General features: G+C 47.5%; 1 protein-coding gene across 5 annotated transcripts in view; it reads right to left on the minus strand.

Annotated features, from left to right (window-relative positions):
- SIPA1L3 (signal induced proliferation associated 1 like 3) overlaps positions 1 to 18,086 on the minus strand; it is a 1,632,279-nt gene that overhangs the window by 65,721 nt on the left and 1,548,472 nt on the right. For all 5 annotated transcript variants that reach the window (XM_069644476.1, XM_069644475.1, XM_069644474.1 and 2 more), the window contains one exon: positions 7,678 to 7,759. In XM_069644476.1, the coding sequence (XP_069500577.1) occupies positions 7,678 to 7,759 (82 nt within the window). The remainder of the gene's footprint in view (positions 1 to 7,677; positions 7,760 to 18,086) is intronic.

Here is an 18,086-nt window from a genome sequence, read left to right on the forward strand (position 1 = left end):
ATTTCCCTACCTAAAGAAAGCAAAGGATAGTCTACGCCAGGAAGTCCAAAGTAAAACATTTGTCCGTGTCTAAAACCTATACTTGCCCTCACAACTTACTGCATACAATGTGTAGGGATGTCAGCATAAAAGGAATAGTGTTCAAAGTAAAGTTCAGAGCTTCTTGTAGCTCTCTGGCTTGTAATCATCTCCCCTTCCTCAAGTTCGAGGTAATTCACCAAAAGCAGGGGTTTCCTACCCAAGTTCAAGAAAGTTCATAAAATGCCAGGGTTCCCTTCCCCAAGAGTTCAAATCTTTTGGTTCTTAAAGAAAATGCATTCAATTCTTCCAGCTTTCCATTTCCAGTATCACAACACAGTCTTGGCACAACACAAATTTCTTTAGAGGTGCTTTCAATGACTTTTCCATTCAAGGTCACCCGGTCTAGGCACAGTTGTCGGACCACACAGTCCACACCTTACAGGTCACGCAACCGGTAACCTTTTTTGACTGCTTTTCCTTTGGCACGAGTCCACTGCTTCACCTCAGCAGCAAGGTTTGCCTTAAACAACTCTCCTGACACAATATTGTGGTTTGGTTACCCACCCAGCAAGGGTTACACCTCCTATTCCCTTTGCTCGTGCCAATGCTGGTTTACCCAGTTCTTTTCACCAATATTGGATTTCTCATATCCTGCATTCAACTCACTCCTTGAGCTCTCCTGGCTTTGCTAGCATTTGTTTTGAGTAAATGCAGTTCCTTATATTCACAGGATTCAAAACCTTCCTTTCACTAAAGTTCACAATTCCACTTTTCATCCCATTCAATATGCCATGGGTTTCTAATTTGTTTTCAATTCGAGTAGTAAATGTGTGTTTACTTGCTTTCAGTTCGTTTGGCATTCGCCTGCCAGTCCCCGGTGTTCTCCTTAGTTTCACTTACCGGTCAGTCTTATGGATCCACTCGAGTGTCTCCACCACCACGGGTACCTAGTTCTCTGTGCGGCCGCTCGCGTCTTCTCCCGGGGGCTTCCCTGCAGCGCGCACACACCCACGGCGAAGCAGGATACTTTGAAACGCTTTCTTCGGTCCGGCTGGCCTTGTCACGGTTTGCCTCCAAGCTTCTTCTTCTGCCGCTTCCTACTGCATAAACTCTGCATTGCTTCCCAGGACTCCAGCACTCCTTCTGCCACGCTGCTTCACCAGAGAGGTCTCCCTGCACACAGCTGTCCACGCTTCCACAGCCAATTGTGCTAGAGCCGACGACTCCATTTCTGCTGGGCTTCCCCTTTTTAAAGTTCCCACCTCCATTGCCAATGCACAAAAGACTAGACCGCATGCCAGCAAAGTATCAGTACATTGTTGCCCTTGTCGTCCTCCTCGTCCCAGTACTTGGTTGGAGCTGATGCTCGTTCCCTTTCAGAAAATGAGGATGTGTTGGCCTACTTGTCCTCTTCTTCGCCCTACTATCAGATTGATGCCCTCAGGTTCCTCACAGCCAATCATCCTCTAGCTTGGGACGGTACCCAGCCCGTTTGGTCAACCCACTCAAAGACCCCAAAGTCAGGCATGGGACTCTGTCACAAACATCACAGGTGATTTTCTGAAGGGCATTCACTCCAGGCGGCTCATAGAAAGTGTTCTGGGGAAGCTACGTCAATGGTTACAGGAAGGAGAAGTGGCGAAGTTTGAGTACAACCACACATGCACTCTGGCTTAACTGTTTTTTTCTTACTATGCTCAGCTAAAAGCCATCACCTCTTTTGTTTTGCGTAAGTCACCCCGAGTGGGATGGGTATGCCCAGACGTGGATCCCGAGCCTGATGGGACTAGAGATGCCCAACGAGGTCGAAACATGTCTGAGGATGCTTGTGGTCTCATGCAGAAGGGATGTGACCTGCAGTTCGGGCTGGACTGCCCCTTTTGGGGTGCGACCAAACCTAATTTACATATGTTCTTTCCCCTTCTGTAATGGCCTAGCAGGCTGAAGAACGATGATCTGGAGGGTTGCCAAGAGCAATGGCAGAGGTTAGGATTTATTCCAAACCTTCCAGCACTCATCTCTTTTATTCAGCTAAAAGCCTCTGCAGTTTCGCTGCCAACTTCAGAAAGTATATGGGAAAGAGTTGCAGAATATGATTTAAAATGGCATATTACATGGAACACAAGCGATGCTTACTAATAGTACATGGGAGCATTTGCGATAAGTCCAAGTCCTCATTATATTAAGCTTTGCATATTTGCCAGTATTTTCCACAAGGTGGTAGTAGAATCAGTGGGAATAAAAGGAGGTGCACATACCAACAATGAAGTTGATATTGAGGAACACCATAAAAATATTGGGAAAGCTCTAGTATTTTCAGTTTAAACAAAAGATGTATGTGTATTTAAAAACGGAGGGCCATCCAATGGAAAATGAAAACTGAGAATTTAAGTCTCAAAAACTGAGAATGACTAGTGATTCCAATTTGATGTCAAAAGAGGAAAAAAAACATTATTGCCACAGCAGTCTGAACAAACTGAATATACCTTGATTAAGTACCCTGACCAATCCTCGGGGTAAATGGTGGGGTTGCCAAGGAGGCAATTGCTGATGGCGGTGTGGAGAGAATCGACTGGCTAGCCCCACATTTCCACCTGGAGTGGAGTGGGGGTAAGGCTTTACCACATGGGGCTGTCATGTGGTGTTGCTCTTTTAAGTGTTTGGAGTTGGGCTACTATCAGTCTGCCCAAGCCCTCGGTGGAGCATGAAATGTCTCCCAAAATCTGCCACCAGAGCGCTTAGCCTGGATAGAAATTGATACAAATCTATCTGAAAATCAAAAGCCTCGAGCAGGAGCCATCCCCCACTCGCATTCATAAGGCATATAGAGCCAGCAGGAGGGCAAGGTCAGCAGAGGAGCAAGCCACTGGAAGCTGGCAGATTTGCTGGAAAGGGTGTGGGGAGTGTTCTGCATTTGGAGAAGGAGCGAAGAAAGAGGAGTTTGGCGAGCGGAGGTGACAGCAGACTGGAGGAGCGAGTCAGGAGCTTGAAGAGAGAAGGAGAAAGGAGGTTGAAAGAGAGGGGTGGAACTCTAGACAGTGGAAGAGATTTCAATGAACTAAGAGGAGGTGGAGGATGAGAGGGGAGGAGGTGGATATAGAAGAGAAAGGAAGTGTTCGTGAAAGACCAGGAGGAGAATATAAGGAAAGGAGAGGAGGCGAATAAGTCCAGGCAGGAGATCAGGAAGGTAAAGGAGGTGAATAGGAATAGAGAGCAGATGAAGGATAATGACAAGCAGGTGGCAGCCATGAAGAGTCGAAAATAGGTTAAGTGCTTAATTTGTAAATAAATAAGTGCCAGGGCCCCATAATGGGACATCTTGGCCCCATAATGCCGGGCCCGGGGTCGCCGGCCTCGGCCGCAGTGCGGGCGGCCCGGGCCAGTTCAGTACTAGACCTAGATCGGCCCACCACCAGCCCATTACACTGTTGCTGCTCCAAGTCACATGTTTGGCGCTGCAGCAACTGCTGGCACAGGCTAGTAGTGGGATGGATGGGCAAGGGCACACATGGGTGGAGGAAGTATAATGCTTTAAAGTTGGAATCCACCAGTGTGTTAACAGTGATAACAGTTCAGAGAGTTGTGGTGCCGGGAAGGGCCTCATATCCTGCTATTTGCCTCAGACATCCCTTGAACTCTTCTCCAATGTCCTTCCGATCTCCTTTTGCCCCACATAATGATCTCCCCCCTTCCTGGGTCCACTTTCATTGGTACCATTTTGCCCCTTCAATCCAATGCCTGCCCTTCATTCTCCTCCCCACCTTTCACCACAATCTCAAAGGAACCCTCTGTGACCGACAGGTCACTGTTCTAGTCATTTTGTGCAACGCTTTTCAGCATTAACCTCAAACTAGACCCCAAATGGCCCTGTCATACTTAGACATATTTATTTTTTTATTTTTTATTTATTGGTTATTTGTAGGGAGTCTATACACAATGTGTTACAGTAACATTATGCAATGCTAAAACTGCTGACACCTGTAGACTGCTAGAGGTTTCTTTTTTATGTCCCTCTTCTCCCCCAATCTCTCTGAGCATCCCACCGAGGTACATTTTCAACTCACTTGATCCTTTTACACTTCTGACAGGCCCCACATTTGTATGATAGCCATCGCGCCCATGCCCACACGATGTATTCTTTTCCCTATATAACCTACTTCCTTCCATGCATGCATTCCTCTTTCCTCAACCCGTTTAGCAAAACACCCTTTTTCGCTTACCTGAACATTATTGCCATTTGCCAATCTAACGGTAAGTGAAATCAAGAGCAGCGTCGGCAAACATCGAGACATGAGCAGTAAAATGTTGATACATTTAAACATCAACCAATGTTTTCACCCAGCATGTGCGCCTCTCCTCTCCACCCATACTTCTGTGCCATAGCAACATGAGCTGCATACATACACAGTCCCTATAAGACGCCCAACATGGAGAGTCTACACTTTGTGGCATTGTCACGCAGCGCCCTTCTGTTCCCCTCGCCTCATGCTCCTGTGCCCATTTTATTCCACTATCTGCACACTGTCCGGCCGGGTCACCGAGTCACCAACCGTGTGCCCAGGATGTATGTGCCACCTGCCAGGTAGGTTGAGAGGCAATCAGACCTTGCATTGTGCGGTCGCAACTTAAGCCACATATTAACACACGCGCACAAAGAGTCTTAACCCCCAAATAGATTAGTGTGGACAGATGATGGCTTTTTTGGCATTTGGCAGGTCTACTGCCAAATCGGAAGCTCCTTTCTGTCTGCGGCAGATAAGTGATGTTTGAAATGCCATTGTCCCATAACATTACAAAGGTCAAGTTTCTGAAAAATAACCACCTGATCTACACTGGCAAAAATGTCGACCAGTCACGCATTTGAGGATTACATCATCAGCTGTGATTTAGAAGAACGGGATTCTAACAGATACTGGGACATGCATTTTAGGGCACTAACGCGGACAGAGCCTACGGTATTCAAGGTGGGCACCTATCCTGACATGGACACTGCCTGTAGCACCCAACACCAGCACTGGGTTAGTCACAAACCACTCCTCCCTCACCCCCACATCCGTCACATCCATCTGCGAGACTGAACAAACCTATGACCGCAATTCACATTAAGAGGCTAGGTAAATGGCATATGTTCTGTTTCTGTAAACACCACCCAAAATCTTCACCTTTCTGGGATATCCAATTGTTCTGTAGTGTCTCTGGTAATCTTTTCATGTCTATTTGCAAACCTTTTGGAATGCATGCTCCTTTTAAGCGTGTTTTTCATTCACATGCAGGTGGCTCAAAGATGCTAGTGAATTTAGCAAGGAAGCCTGTGAGTATAAAGACCTTGTCTGGGGTTGGAAATGAGTCATTCTGTTTTAGAGTAATGGTACCAAAAATGTTTGGTTACATTTGTAAACTAGGCCCAAAGAAATGGCTTACTGTATTTGTGGTGGGCATGCAGTAGGTACATGCCCCAAATAAACATGTGCATTCTATATGTGATGCAGGAGCCCTGGCCAACGGGCTCTTGTTGGTCAGCAACCCTCCCCCTCTGATCTCAAAGAACTAGGTTTTCTGGGAAGTAACTTTCAATAAACTTGTATAATATGCTAAAGAAGAGACAAGGACACCCTTTATACAAAATAACATGAAGTATTGGGCAATACAGGATGATCAGGTTACCGGGAACATTGGGAAGGAGCTACTGGTCAGTGGCCAGGGAAGGTCACCTCACCTCTGCTGTGTTTCTGCAGGCATTTGTCGTCCCAAGAGACTGAGCAGGCCAAGGCCCAGCCGCCTATGTCCTGTCACCCATTATTTTAGCAAGCAACTGCAGTTTCCACTGTGAACAAATAGGCAGACCACAGGCCCGCACGTCGGGCCACCTTACGGCAGAAAGATGCTTGTCTGGCTAACACATCCACAACATAGACGCAAAGGCATTTGAAGGGTTAAGAACTTGTGTAAACTCTGTGGTCTGTGCACACATTGACTGACATCCTACGTTCCCACCCCCGACAAGTGTCATGGTAATCCATGCTTACTAGTCGTTTCACCCAAACTGTGTTTTATCTATTTCCCTATGCCCCCCTTTCACCACTATCAACTACACGGTCGCTGGTCCTTGTGCGCATGTGTTAATATGTGGCTTAAGTTGTGACCGCACAATGCAGGGTGTGATTGCCTCGCGGCTTGCCTGGCAGCTGGCACATCCTGGGCACACGGTCAAAGACATGGGCTCTTTTAAAGGACATTTCCAAGGCCGCAATATGTGGTAGCTATAATGCAAGGATATCACATCACACGCGTTCCGGACAGACATAAGTTAAACTTACCGTTACCTGCATTGAGTCTCCTATCGGGGCATCAGGGATGGCATTGCACTGCACAATAAGCAGGCACACAGACAATAGAGCCCCCGGCTGAGGAAATTTTACTTAAGCAACTAGGCTGCACTGGACGGACGGCACCACATATGCTGGGCTGGCTTCGGCAGGGCAGGCTCTCTCACGACACGACGCCTCACGCCACTCCTTGCAAGTACTCGTGAAGTGAAGGTGGTGCCGCGTTGCCTCTGCAACAACACCCACGCGACCCACCCCCACACACACGTCACCATGTTATTTCACTGGCTCGGAAGCACAGCCAATAAAAAAAACTTGTCATTGGATGTTTGTTGTGCTGTAGTCCCAGGCCCAGCCAGCCATGCCCTGCAACTGCAAGCAGACCATGAGAGATCACAAATAAAATCACAATAATTTATGATCTAAGTGGAAGTTGGAACAAACAAAGCAATTACACGTGCGCCGGCCCGCCCAATGATATTCCGGTGCCCAAAAAAGAGCGCCGGTGTTGCCCCCTGCAAAAACCGGCACAAATTAAGGACTGGGCCAGTTAAGAGAAGGCAGTGAGAGATCAGAACAGGTCTGACCCAAAGACTATCAAGAGCCAAGAGGCTTTAGAGGTGTACCTAAAGTCCAGTGATGGGGAGCAAACACTGGTTAGAGGAATAACATGTGGCGGGGGTGTCGCTTAAGTGAGGCAGCACTTGGCAGAACATATATTATTGCAAGGTTAGGTGGGTCGAACACAGAGCCAGGAACCAAGAGTTGGGAAGTGGCGAGAAGCCCAGAAGAAAGCCGAGGTGGCCTCCATTTTGCCTTCAACTTTGTACCTTGGTCCAAATCACACTGTGACCCAGAAGGGAACACCAATACCAGACAGGAGAGACCTCAAGAAGCAGGCCCCAATGTACTGAAGCCACAGACCAATATCAAGAAACAGAAAGATAAAGCAAGACCCCACCAAGAGAGATTGTATGAAGGGTCAGGCCCTTTTGAAATCCCTAAAAGTGGGGTGGGATAGGATGGACGTTTCTTCTTTTCCGTTTGGATTGTCTGCCCACTTTAGATTCATAGCTGTAAATAACCCAACTATCCCAAATAAACAATAAGGAACATATACCATTGCATTAGGCCTTAGCTTTATGAGAATACCTAAAAATGTAAAAACAATAAAAACATAACAAAATGCCCCATGTCTATTTCATAGACTGTTAAGTTTATTCAAAAGCAAGGACATTCAAGGCGGGAGAAAACAGGTTTCAAATGTATGTCTATCCTTGATACCAAGCAGACTGGGAGAGCTAGACCACCTTGGCATTTGTTCACATACCTGCTGAAGGTCAGTGTGAAGCTGCTTTAACATGACTTCCAGTTGGAATACTTTACCAGTTAGATCCACTGGCAGATCCTCACTAAAACAATACAAAAATATTTGAATTGCACATATGAACCATTCAGATACCCTTATTTACACCATTTATGAACAATTCAGTGATAGATTTCATCATGCAAATAGGCATCAAACAATAAAACTATCAAGATGAAATCTTTATCGTAAATAAAGGTTTGAATTTGGGTTTCAAGACATGCAGCACCATATTACTTTATTGTACATCTCAATCTCTGCCTTCCTGACCTTCCTCCCTCCACCCTGTTACAAGCCACACAGGCAAAGCTCAGGTAGAGAGGTTTTAATAGATAAACAAGTTACTCACCTCTTCCTTTCAGATTGATTCCCTTCCATAGATTCCTTATCTTCTAAAATCTCCTCCAGAAGTAGCGCAATCCCAAAATAACATTTATTGCCACAAGACGGCATCACATGGCCCAGTCACGGCATCAGTGTTAGCCTTGGCACTGTAAGTCACTTATTTCTGGTGTATATACAAAACAAAAATCGGCAAAACCCTGCTTCCTCGGTTCTACCCCATTTTTATTCCAGTTTCAGATTCCGGCGAACAGTAGAACTGCCGCAACAAGTGATTTGCAATATGATAGAAGGAAATGAGGGAGGTGTCACAGGCTGTCAGATCAACCAAGGATTTAAGGCCGATAGCTTGTGTGCAAAATATAATTTACTGGCGTCGGACACAGAGTGTGGAGTAGAGCCTATCAGGTAATAATAATCAATATAATAGCACAGAGGTTGAAGAAGAAAGGAGGGGTAAGGCAAACAATTCAGTGAGACCAAGTTCCTTCATGTAACTAGACACATCCACGCCTTTTAATTTATTCATTGCTTTTTAATTCATTAACTAATTTGTTATATGCCACACTGATAATCTTAATCTTGATGTCCTGATAGTGGAAGGAACACAAATCCCATATTTGGCACATGCAGATGATTCAGTTTTTATTGCTCGTACGCCTCTGGCATTACCGTCCTTTATTGACAGTTATACCAACTAAAAGGCTAACACAGGCCTCAAAGTAAATGCTAAATAATCTGCAGTGATGGTCTTTCATTCTACTAGGAAAGGGGTCCTAAGGCATTTTTACACAACTGGTGATTTGATTCCTGAACAAAACCTTTAGGGTTACAGAGTAAGGTTTACAATTAATTTCACTACAGGAATGCACTTTGAAAAACTCCAGTTAAGTGGGGGCATATTTTGATTTGCCCAAACCTGCAATTCCCAGGCAATTTAACCATATTTCTAAAGTATGTGAAGCAAAGAGCTGTGGCGCTGTATGGTGCAAGTATTTGGGGAATTAAAATGCCCTCCCCCCCCACAAACAGTTCAAAATAGTTTTTTCAAAAAGCTACTATATCTCCTGAGCTCTGCTTCAAACTATGCAGTCGATAATCAACTGGGGATGTGATTTCTGAAAGATTAATATGTTAATAGGTTAGCCATGTGCCATTATTTTCATCCATTTGTAGAAATCAAAGGGCAGTTTAATCACACAAGATTTTGAGAGCCGTTTGCCCCACTGACGATTCCTTGGTAACATCAAAAAGCAATGGAATACAAATATTTTATTCTCTTGTTGTTGGATAACAACCTATCCACGTAATAACATGATTGGAAGCTTGGCCCCATTACCCACAGCTGGGAAAATTGTAGTTTCAACATACAGTTAAGAATTACACTCCGAATGACGTCCACACTATTTGTTTACATGAATCCACAGACAAAAAGCTTGCAAATGGTTTATGGTTGAAATACAGAAGGAACAAGTTACTCACTTCCAACTCCTGTTCTCCAGCATGGGTCTGACATGGAATCACATGTTCATCAATATTTCCCATAATCAGGCTGAGAATCCTCCGTAAAAAGCAGTTTCGCCTTAGCCTGAATACTGCATTTCTCCTCTATAAGCAATCATTGTCCCCATCCAATGACGGGCTCCCTAAGCTCCACCTCTGGTGGCCAACTTCAGATTTGGTAGAGCCTGTAAAGTGGCAGAATGAATCAAAACAATCCACAGAGGGAAAGGAGGGAGGGTTTGCATGTGAATCCATGCCAGACCCATGCTGGAGAACACGAGTTACAGGTAAGTAACATGTTCCTTCTCCAGCCTGGGGTTTGGCATGGAGTCACATGCTCATGAATACGATTACATAGCAGTACAAACACACAACCACGGGATGTGGCAAGACTCAACAGAAGCAATACACGTAAACCTGGAACAGACACCTCAAACAGGTTGCGTAGCACCACTTGGCCGACCTGGGACTCATCCTTGGAATCTGTCGACGCAGTAGTACTTTGTGAAGGTGTGGGTGGACCTCCACATGGCAGCCCTGCAGATGTCAAGCATGGGTCCACCACAGAGAAATGATGATGTTGCTGCGATGGAGTGGGCTCTCAGCCGGGTTGATAGTCTATTGGGCTGACAATGATCGTGCATGATGCAGCGGGAGAGCCACCTGGATATGGATGCCTTAGACAGGGCCTTCCTGTGATTCACAGGCCCAAAATTCACAAAGTTGAGATGTCTTCCAAAAGTCCTTCGTGCAAGCCACATAAAATCTCAAGGCACAAGCAACGTCAAGTGAATGCAATGTCCTTTCCGCATGCGTAGAAGGATTCAGGAAGAAGACTGGCAGAACCGAAGGCTTGTTGAGGTGGAATTCTGAAAGAACCTTCAGCATAAAGGTGGGGTGGGTCCACTGCACCATCATAGTAGCGTGGAAAGAAAAATACGGCTGCTTGCAAGAGAGTGCCTGTATCTCCCTGCCCCGCCTGGCCAAAGTAATGGCCGCTAAGAAAGCGGTCTTGCACAAGAGAAACTTCGAAGGGGCCTGATGAATTGGTTCAAATGGGGCCCCCCATGAGCTTAGTCAAGACCACGTTGAGCTCCCAAGCTGGAGCAGGAGCCTTCACTGATGGAAATGTCCTGAAGAGGCCTTTGATGAACTCCTTGTCGAGCCTGTGTGACCGCAGAGATGGCATACCCGCCGCCCTGGTGTAACAGGATATGGCAGCCAGATGCACCTTGATCGAGGCAAGAGCCAGGCCAGTCTTGGACAGGGAAAGCAGATAAGCAGGGAAGGAGCTGCAAAGCTGTGACTCGCAGCGGCTAAATCTTCTGGGTCCTGCACCACACTGAGAAGTGTTTCCACTTGTGGCTGTAGCAAGACAACTTAGAGGAAGCTATGGCCTCGGCCATGATCTTCTTGCATTCCAGTGGCAGGGAAAAATGACCAAACTTTAGAGGTCGCAGGAGCCAGGCTGTGAGGCTCAGCGATGCTGGGCCGTGGTGCAGTATTGTTCCATTTTCTCTGGAGAGAAGATCAGGAAGTGGAGGCAGCCAGATGGACAGAGCCACTGATAGAGCAGGTCAAGGTACCAGATCTGCCGTGGCCACACCGGAGTGATGAGTATCAGTTTGCCATGACATTGTCTGAGTGTGTTGATCACATGTGCCAGGAGTTGGATCGAAGGGAAGGCATACAGCAAGAATCCCTCCCCAAGGAACAATAAGGTGTTTCCCAGAACCCTCAGCTGAGGGAACCTGCTGGGCGAACCGCTGGCACTTGGAGTTGGCCATAGTTGCAAAGAGATCGATTCAGTGTTGACCCCACTTGCTGAAGAGAAAGGACACTTGATCCTGATGAAGCTCCCACTCGGGGCAGGTCTTTAGCTCTCTGCTGAGCCTGTCTGCAATAGTGTTCTTGGTGCCTGCCAGGTGAAATGGGACGAGGAACATGTCCTGAAGAATGGCCCAGTGCCACAGGGACTGAGCTTCCAGGAAGAGCACCGAGGAGCACGTCCCACCCTAATTTTGGATGTAGAAAATGGTGGTGTTGTTTCTGAAGATTCTCACCTCCTTCGCCTGCAGTTGAGGCAGGAAATTATAAGTTACTCACCGTAGTGACTAACGTATTCCTAGACCATAGTCCCCTTTCCTCCATACTGTATGGGCATCCCTCGCTAGGGCACAGAACCGGAACCTTTTTCACCAGAAGAAATTGTCATCCCCTTTAAATTCTGATGCGCGCAGCCATGGCTCCGCCCACCGGCGCCACTCCTCAGTCCCCTTTGACACGTCACCATTATTATGATTGCCTAATGACACCGATGTTACGGGGGAGGATGGTGGTACGTATGGAGGAAAGGGGACTATGGACTAGGAGTACGTTAGTCACTACCGTGAGTAACTTAGAATTAGTCCTTCGATCCGTCCCCTTTCCTCCATACTGTATGGACGATTACAACTGAATGCAGCCCTGGGGAGGAGAGTTGCCCCTTTAAGAAAACAAGCTCTTCAAAACTGCAAGGCGAAATGCTGCGTCCGATCTGGTGCTGGCATCCAAGCAGTAGTGTTTGCAAAAGGCCGATGGGGAAGCCCAAGTAGCCGTCTTGTTGATCGTCTGCCATGGGACGTGTGTCTGGAAAAGCCACCCCTGTGGCCTTGGCTTTGATGACGTGGGCATGCATGTTTGCTGGCAAAGGACTGTGCTGCCCCTCATATGCCTCCTTGATGGCCATAACCATCCACCTTGCTATGGAAGCCTTGGTGGCTTGACAGCCTCGTTTTGATCCACCAAAAGTGATGAGCAAGGCATCCGATTTACGGAAGTTATTTGTCCTGTCCAGATAGAATCTTAGTGCACGCCTGACATCCAGATAGTTCAATACCTTCTGAGCCTCATCCTTTGGGTCCGCAAATAATGTTCGGAGTACTATCTCCTCGTCAATGTGAAAGGAAGAAAACCTTAGGGAGAAAGGCAGGATGCATCCTGAGCACCAGTGCCAGTGAAACATGGCATACGGCTCTGAAGCCACCAGAGCTGGAACCTCGCCGATCTGGCATGCTAAAGTAAGGCTAACCAGCCGGGCAGTCTTAATAGTAACCAGCCTGATGTCTGCCGATGCCATGGGTTCGAAGGGTTTGTGAGCCAGGGCGCCCTACACCACGTTATGGTCCCAGAGCAGATGAGGACATTTGCTAGGTTATAATCTGGTCGGCCCGCCAAATGCCTTTTAACCATCGGATTGGAAGAGATGTCTCCAGAATTCTTGTAGGCTCCTATGGCCGCCAGATAAGTATGGCAGGTGTCTACCTGCACACCTGAGTGAGCCAGATGCGCAGCGAAGGATGTGAGCCCTGACCCTGCAGATGGCCCTGTGAATCAGCGGAGTGGGGGGAAACGCTTATGCATTCATGCCATTCCACAGGATCAGCAACGCGTCCCCCAGAGATCCCCTGCCTTGCCCCGGCCAGGAAGCAAACTGAGGGCACCTCCTGTTCATGGTGGCGAATAGGTCTACCTGGGGGTGGCCCCACCTGTCGACGATCTGCCTCAGGACCGCTTTGTTCAACTGCCACTTGTAGTTGTCGATCTCCAGCCTGCTGAGCCTGTCTGCCTCCAGGTTGGACTCCCCCGGCAGGTGGACTGCTGAGTAGTAAATGTTGTTCGACAGTGCCCATTCCCAAATGTTGATGACCAGCCGGCAGAGCAGAGGGGACCTGGTACCTCCCTGCTTGTTGATGTAATACATGCAAGTGGGGAGGAATGTTTTGAGGGCATGCCGGATGGCCATCATCTCGAGCAAGTTGATGTGTTCCAGCTCCTCGTGTCAGGACCATACTCCATGGACACTGTGGTTGTCCAGTGCAGCCCCACATCCATCTAGGGATGAGGAGTCTGTGGTAATGGTGATCTCTGGAGAAGGCTGCCTGAACGGTCTGCCCTCTAACAGGGTTGGTCTCTGCACTCCACCACTCCAAATCCAGGTGTAGGTGTTGTGGTATGCTGACTAGAGCTGCCTGGGAGCCAGTCTCCTGATTCCAAGAGGCTGAGAAATGCAGCTGCAGCCTCATTTTGATTCTTGTGTGTGGCACAGCCAGGAGACAAGCCACCATTATTCCAGGAATGTTAAGGACTGAGTGGGGAGTAACTACGACTTTTTGAGGCTGATAGAGAATCCCATCTCAAAAAGCATGTGCATAAGTGCTGAAGCTGTGCGCTGTACAGGCTCGGGAGACTCCGTTCGGACTAGCCAGTCGTCGAGGTATGGATAAAGGTTGTGGTCCTCCGCCCTGAGCAGGGCTGTTACTGAGTTCATTAACCCTGAAAAGACCCTCAAGGCCGAATTGAGGCCAAAAGGGAGGACTTTGTATTGAAAATGAAAGCCCATTCTCTACCGCTGGAACCGGGCCACTGAACCTAACTATTTACGCTGCTTACAGGGAGAGGGTACCTTTTTTCATATATTGTGGGAATGCCACCAGGTTCAGATATACTGGCAACGTTGTTGTGATAAATTGTCTGCAGTCCTGGGCTGCACCATCCCTAGAGAACCAAGAATAATGCTACTGGGTATTGAGAAAGAAGGGGATACAACAAGCTTTGAGAAACTTTCTTTCTACAACCACGGGACAAATCAAACGTAATACAGCAAAACTATGGGGGTCCAATGTGACTCTGCACTTCGCACAATGGGTGACAGATGTGAACATTTATATGCTGATGGAACAGCGCATTTACACAACCAGAGGGTGCCCTGGGAAAGCAAGAAAAATCTGGCAGAAGTGGGAAGATGCACAATAACTAAATAAACCCTGTATATACCAGATGTGGGATAAATGTATGCCGTGGGTAAGACACAATGTACTATTGGAAGGTTCAGGTTCTGTGATTGTTACGTTTAACTTTGTTTACCATCTATTTAATGTGTAAACTACATTAAGTAAACTCAAAACCAATGAAAAATGTTATTAAAAAAAGAAAAAGAAAGCCCATGATCCTGAACCTCAGGAAGGAACGCTAGGGCTCCCAATCAGGACGTGCAGGTAAGCATCCTTCAGATCCAGGGAGCACATCCAGTCTCCCCCACACAGTGTCTCCGCGATGAGTGCTGGAGTAACCATCATGAACTTTTGAAAGGGTAGGGAAAGGTTTAACAAAGAGAGGTCTAGAACAACTTTCATTCCAGCCTGGTTCTTTTTCTGAATGGCGAATATCTGGGAATAGAAGCCCATGCCTCGCTGTGAAGCTGGAACCTCTTCTACGGCCCGACTCGTGATGAGCGAGCGGATTTCCGCCAAAAGAGTTGCCGTCCCAATCTATGGGAGTGAAGGGGAGGAAAGAGGAAATGGAGGAATAGGCAGACGGAAGCCCGTGTAAACTACGGAGAGGACCCATGGGTCAGCAAACCTTGCCCGCCAGGAATGGATGTGAAGGGCAAGCCTTTCACTCACCTGAGACTTGTGGATCTTGATGGCATTGTCACAGTTTTTTACCCTCCAATGCTGGTGAATGGTCCGGCTCTCTAGCTTGTCGCTCCGGAGAGCCCCTTGAAGCCACCGAAGGTACAGGTTATGTCCGGGCGTTGGTGAATTTGGCTTGTGGCAGGGCAGATGATCAGCACCTCGGTCAGGACTCCCCCCCACCCACCCCAGGTGGTTCAATTTGTGGCTGCGGGATATCCAGGTATTCTGCCACACCCGTCAGCCTCTTGTGGAAAGCCTTAGCTGACGAGCATGTCTTTGGTCAACACCCCCAAACCCCCTCCGCCCCCGAGGATGGTGCCCATCTGCGGTGATTTCATGAAGGTAAGGAACTTTTCGAAGAACCTATCCTTGCATGCAGGTGAAGGGCTTGGGGGCATAGGAGCCAGGTCCTGTGGCTGCTGAGGTCTTGCCGGTCCTTATCGCACCAAGTTGGGTATGGCGTTCTGCCCCTGTGACGATGTGGTCAGGTATGACGTTTACCATGTAACTGGCGTTGTCCAGTCCCATCTAGACGTGCGTTCCCATGCCTGCTCTCCAGAAGGAAGCGGCTCTAGGTGAGCCGCCATTTTGTCTGGCCTGACAGCCATTTGGTTTGGCCTGACAGCCATTTGGTCATGCCCCGCACCACAGGCCTTCTGCGTGGTGCCTGATGAGCTGGGCCCATTCTCTGCCTGCATGCTTAAAAGCGAAGGCTTGGATCTTCCCTGCACAACTCAGGTATGTTTTGATGTCCGCTGGAGGTCATCTTTCGAACAGTTCCCTCCATCTGGCCAAACGATTCTTCAGAGCTCGCTACGACAATGCGTTGCATGCAGAACAGCCGTCCCAGCTGTGGTCGGGGCCAAGGCACCGGAGGCAGAGAGCGTGGGGATCTGACGTGGGGGAAGGAATCCTCACAGGCCGGACACCTGCTGAAACGTGCCATCGCTTTAAATTTTTCCAGGGGAGGAGCTTGGCACCAGGGCACACAGTATTATCTCTGACAATTGCTATGAGAAAAAAGAAAACAAAAGAAAGTCTTCCGGGGAAGAGCATTTGGAATTACAAGGCTGGGGCCTATCCATGGAGCGCTGGTGAAAGCGATCCGTTCCAGTCATTGCGGAAAAGAGGACTGAGGAGTGGCGCCAGTGGGCAGAGTCAAGGCCACGCGAGGGACGTCCATACAGTATGGAGGAAAGAGGACAGGATTTAGGAGTATGATTTGAGAGCTCAGAAGACTACCCGGTGTTCCAGGACGTTGATGTGGAGGTCTTTTTCCTCCGGGAACCAGAGGCCTCTGGCATACGACTATCCGGTATGGGCTCCCCACCCTTCCAGAGAGACATCCGTGGTGACCATGGCCTATTAAGGTGGGGTCTGAAAAGGACCTCCTTGTGTCAGATGTGGGTGCACTCCCCACCATCGTAGAGCTTGTCAGAACTCATGGTTCAGGGCGAGCTTGTCCGTCCAAGAGCCTGTGACCTGCAGCCACCACGCAGCCAGGAACTCTTGAAGAGGTCTCACCTGGAGCCTGCAGAAAGGAATGAGGTGGATGCAGGAGGATATCATGCCCAACAGCAACTTGATGGCTCGCACAGTCACGGATTGCGCCGACAACAGGCCCTGTACCTTCCACAGGATGGCTGTCACCCTCTTCTCCGAGGGGGTAGCCAGGCATGCGACCGTGTGGAGATGGCAGAGCGTTCTGCGATGGCTCCACACAGGACTTCAGGTAGTTGATGGAAAATCTGAGCTCTGTGAGACGGCAAATGGTCTCTGCAGTGTGCTGTATTGCCAGTGTGGGAGGGGATGAGCCAGTCATCGAGATAAGGGTAGGTGTGGATGCCCTTCAGACAGATGCGCCGCCACCGGAACCAAGCACTTCGTGAACACCCTCAGCGCTGATTTCAGGTCGAAGGTCATGGCCTTTAACTGATAGTCCCGTCCCTGGAGCACAAACCGCAGGAACGTTCGATGTTTTGGAAGAACGGAAACATGAAATTAGGCATCCTCCAGGTCCAAGGTTGCCAGGAAATCCCCCTCCTCCAGCTAGTTGAGCACATGCAGCAACGTGACCATCCTGAACTTTTGAGATTTCAAATACTTGTTGAGGAGCCTTAAGTCTAGGATTGGCCGCCACCCTCTTGACTTTTTCCTTACCAGAAATTCAGCTTGTGTAACCATAGAATTCTTATATATGTCAATATTTCATCTGTGGACAGGGGCTTTTTGTGAACAAGAGGCAAAAACTATACTATAGTATATTGGAGAAAAACTCAATAACCTACTCAAAATGGTACAATGAGGGAATGTAATAGACATGTAAATATGTGATATATATGTAGAAAGCGTGACATCTGTTAAGGAATCAAAGTACACAATCTTTTAATTAGGATAGGTCTTTTAGTAATATACACACATTGACAAAAACTAGAAAGGGATATGGTTTAATATCTATACAAACTGTGATTGGCAATGTTAGCCTATGGCAAAAAAAACATGCTCAAATGTGCAGATTGATCCCAAAATATGGCAGCGGAAAAGTCATGACGTGACACACACAACATGTGACATTACTATTTGTTTACCGGTATCTAAAAGAATACAAAATGGCATCCGCGGTTTCAACTTTGCACGTGGGACGCTAATTCAAGTCTTTATATACAAAGAAGATAAGCAGTGATGGGTGCATGAGGGTTTCGCGTTTTTAATGGATTATATATAATTTGTACATCTATACAAGGAATCTATAAACGGTGACCATAAACTTGTGATGAAGAGAATTGGACGTATAAACACATGAAATAATATATTATTCTTGAAAACTATAAACTAATACAATTTAGACACCTCTAATCTATTTAGCAAGTAAAAGCTTGAGGAATAGATTACGAAACAAAGTTGAATATAATATTTTTCACCGGGTCAAGGGATTTATCCCTGATAAAAGAAATGGAGGAATACTAATATGAATGGATAAAAGGTCTGAAGAAAGATAGTGGGTGAGTAGTAGACACCTATAAGTAATGGATACGTTTATTAGCCAATTGTTAGGGATTATCCTGGATACCT

Source organism: Ambystoma mexicanum, chromosome 2p (assembly GCF_040938575.1).
Source record: "Ambystoma mexicanum isolate Mex_15411 chromosome 2p, UKY_AmexF1_1, whole genome shotgun sequence".
Lineage (NCBI taxonomy): Eukaryota > Metazoa > Chordata > Amphibia > Caudata > Ambystomatidae > Ambystoma > Ambystoma mexicanum.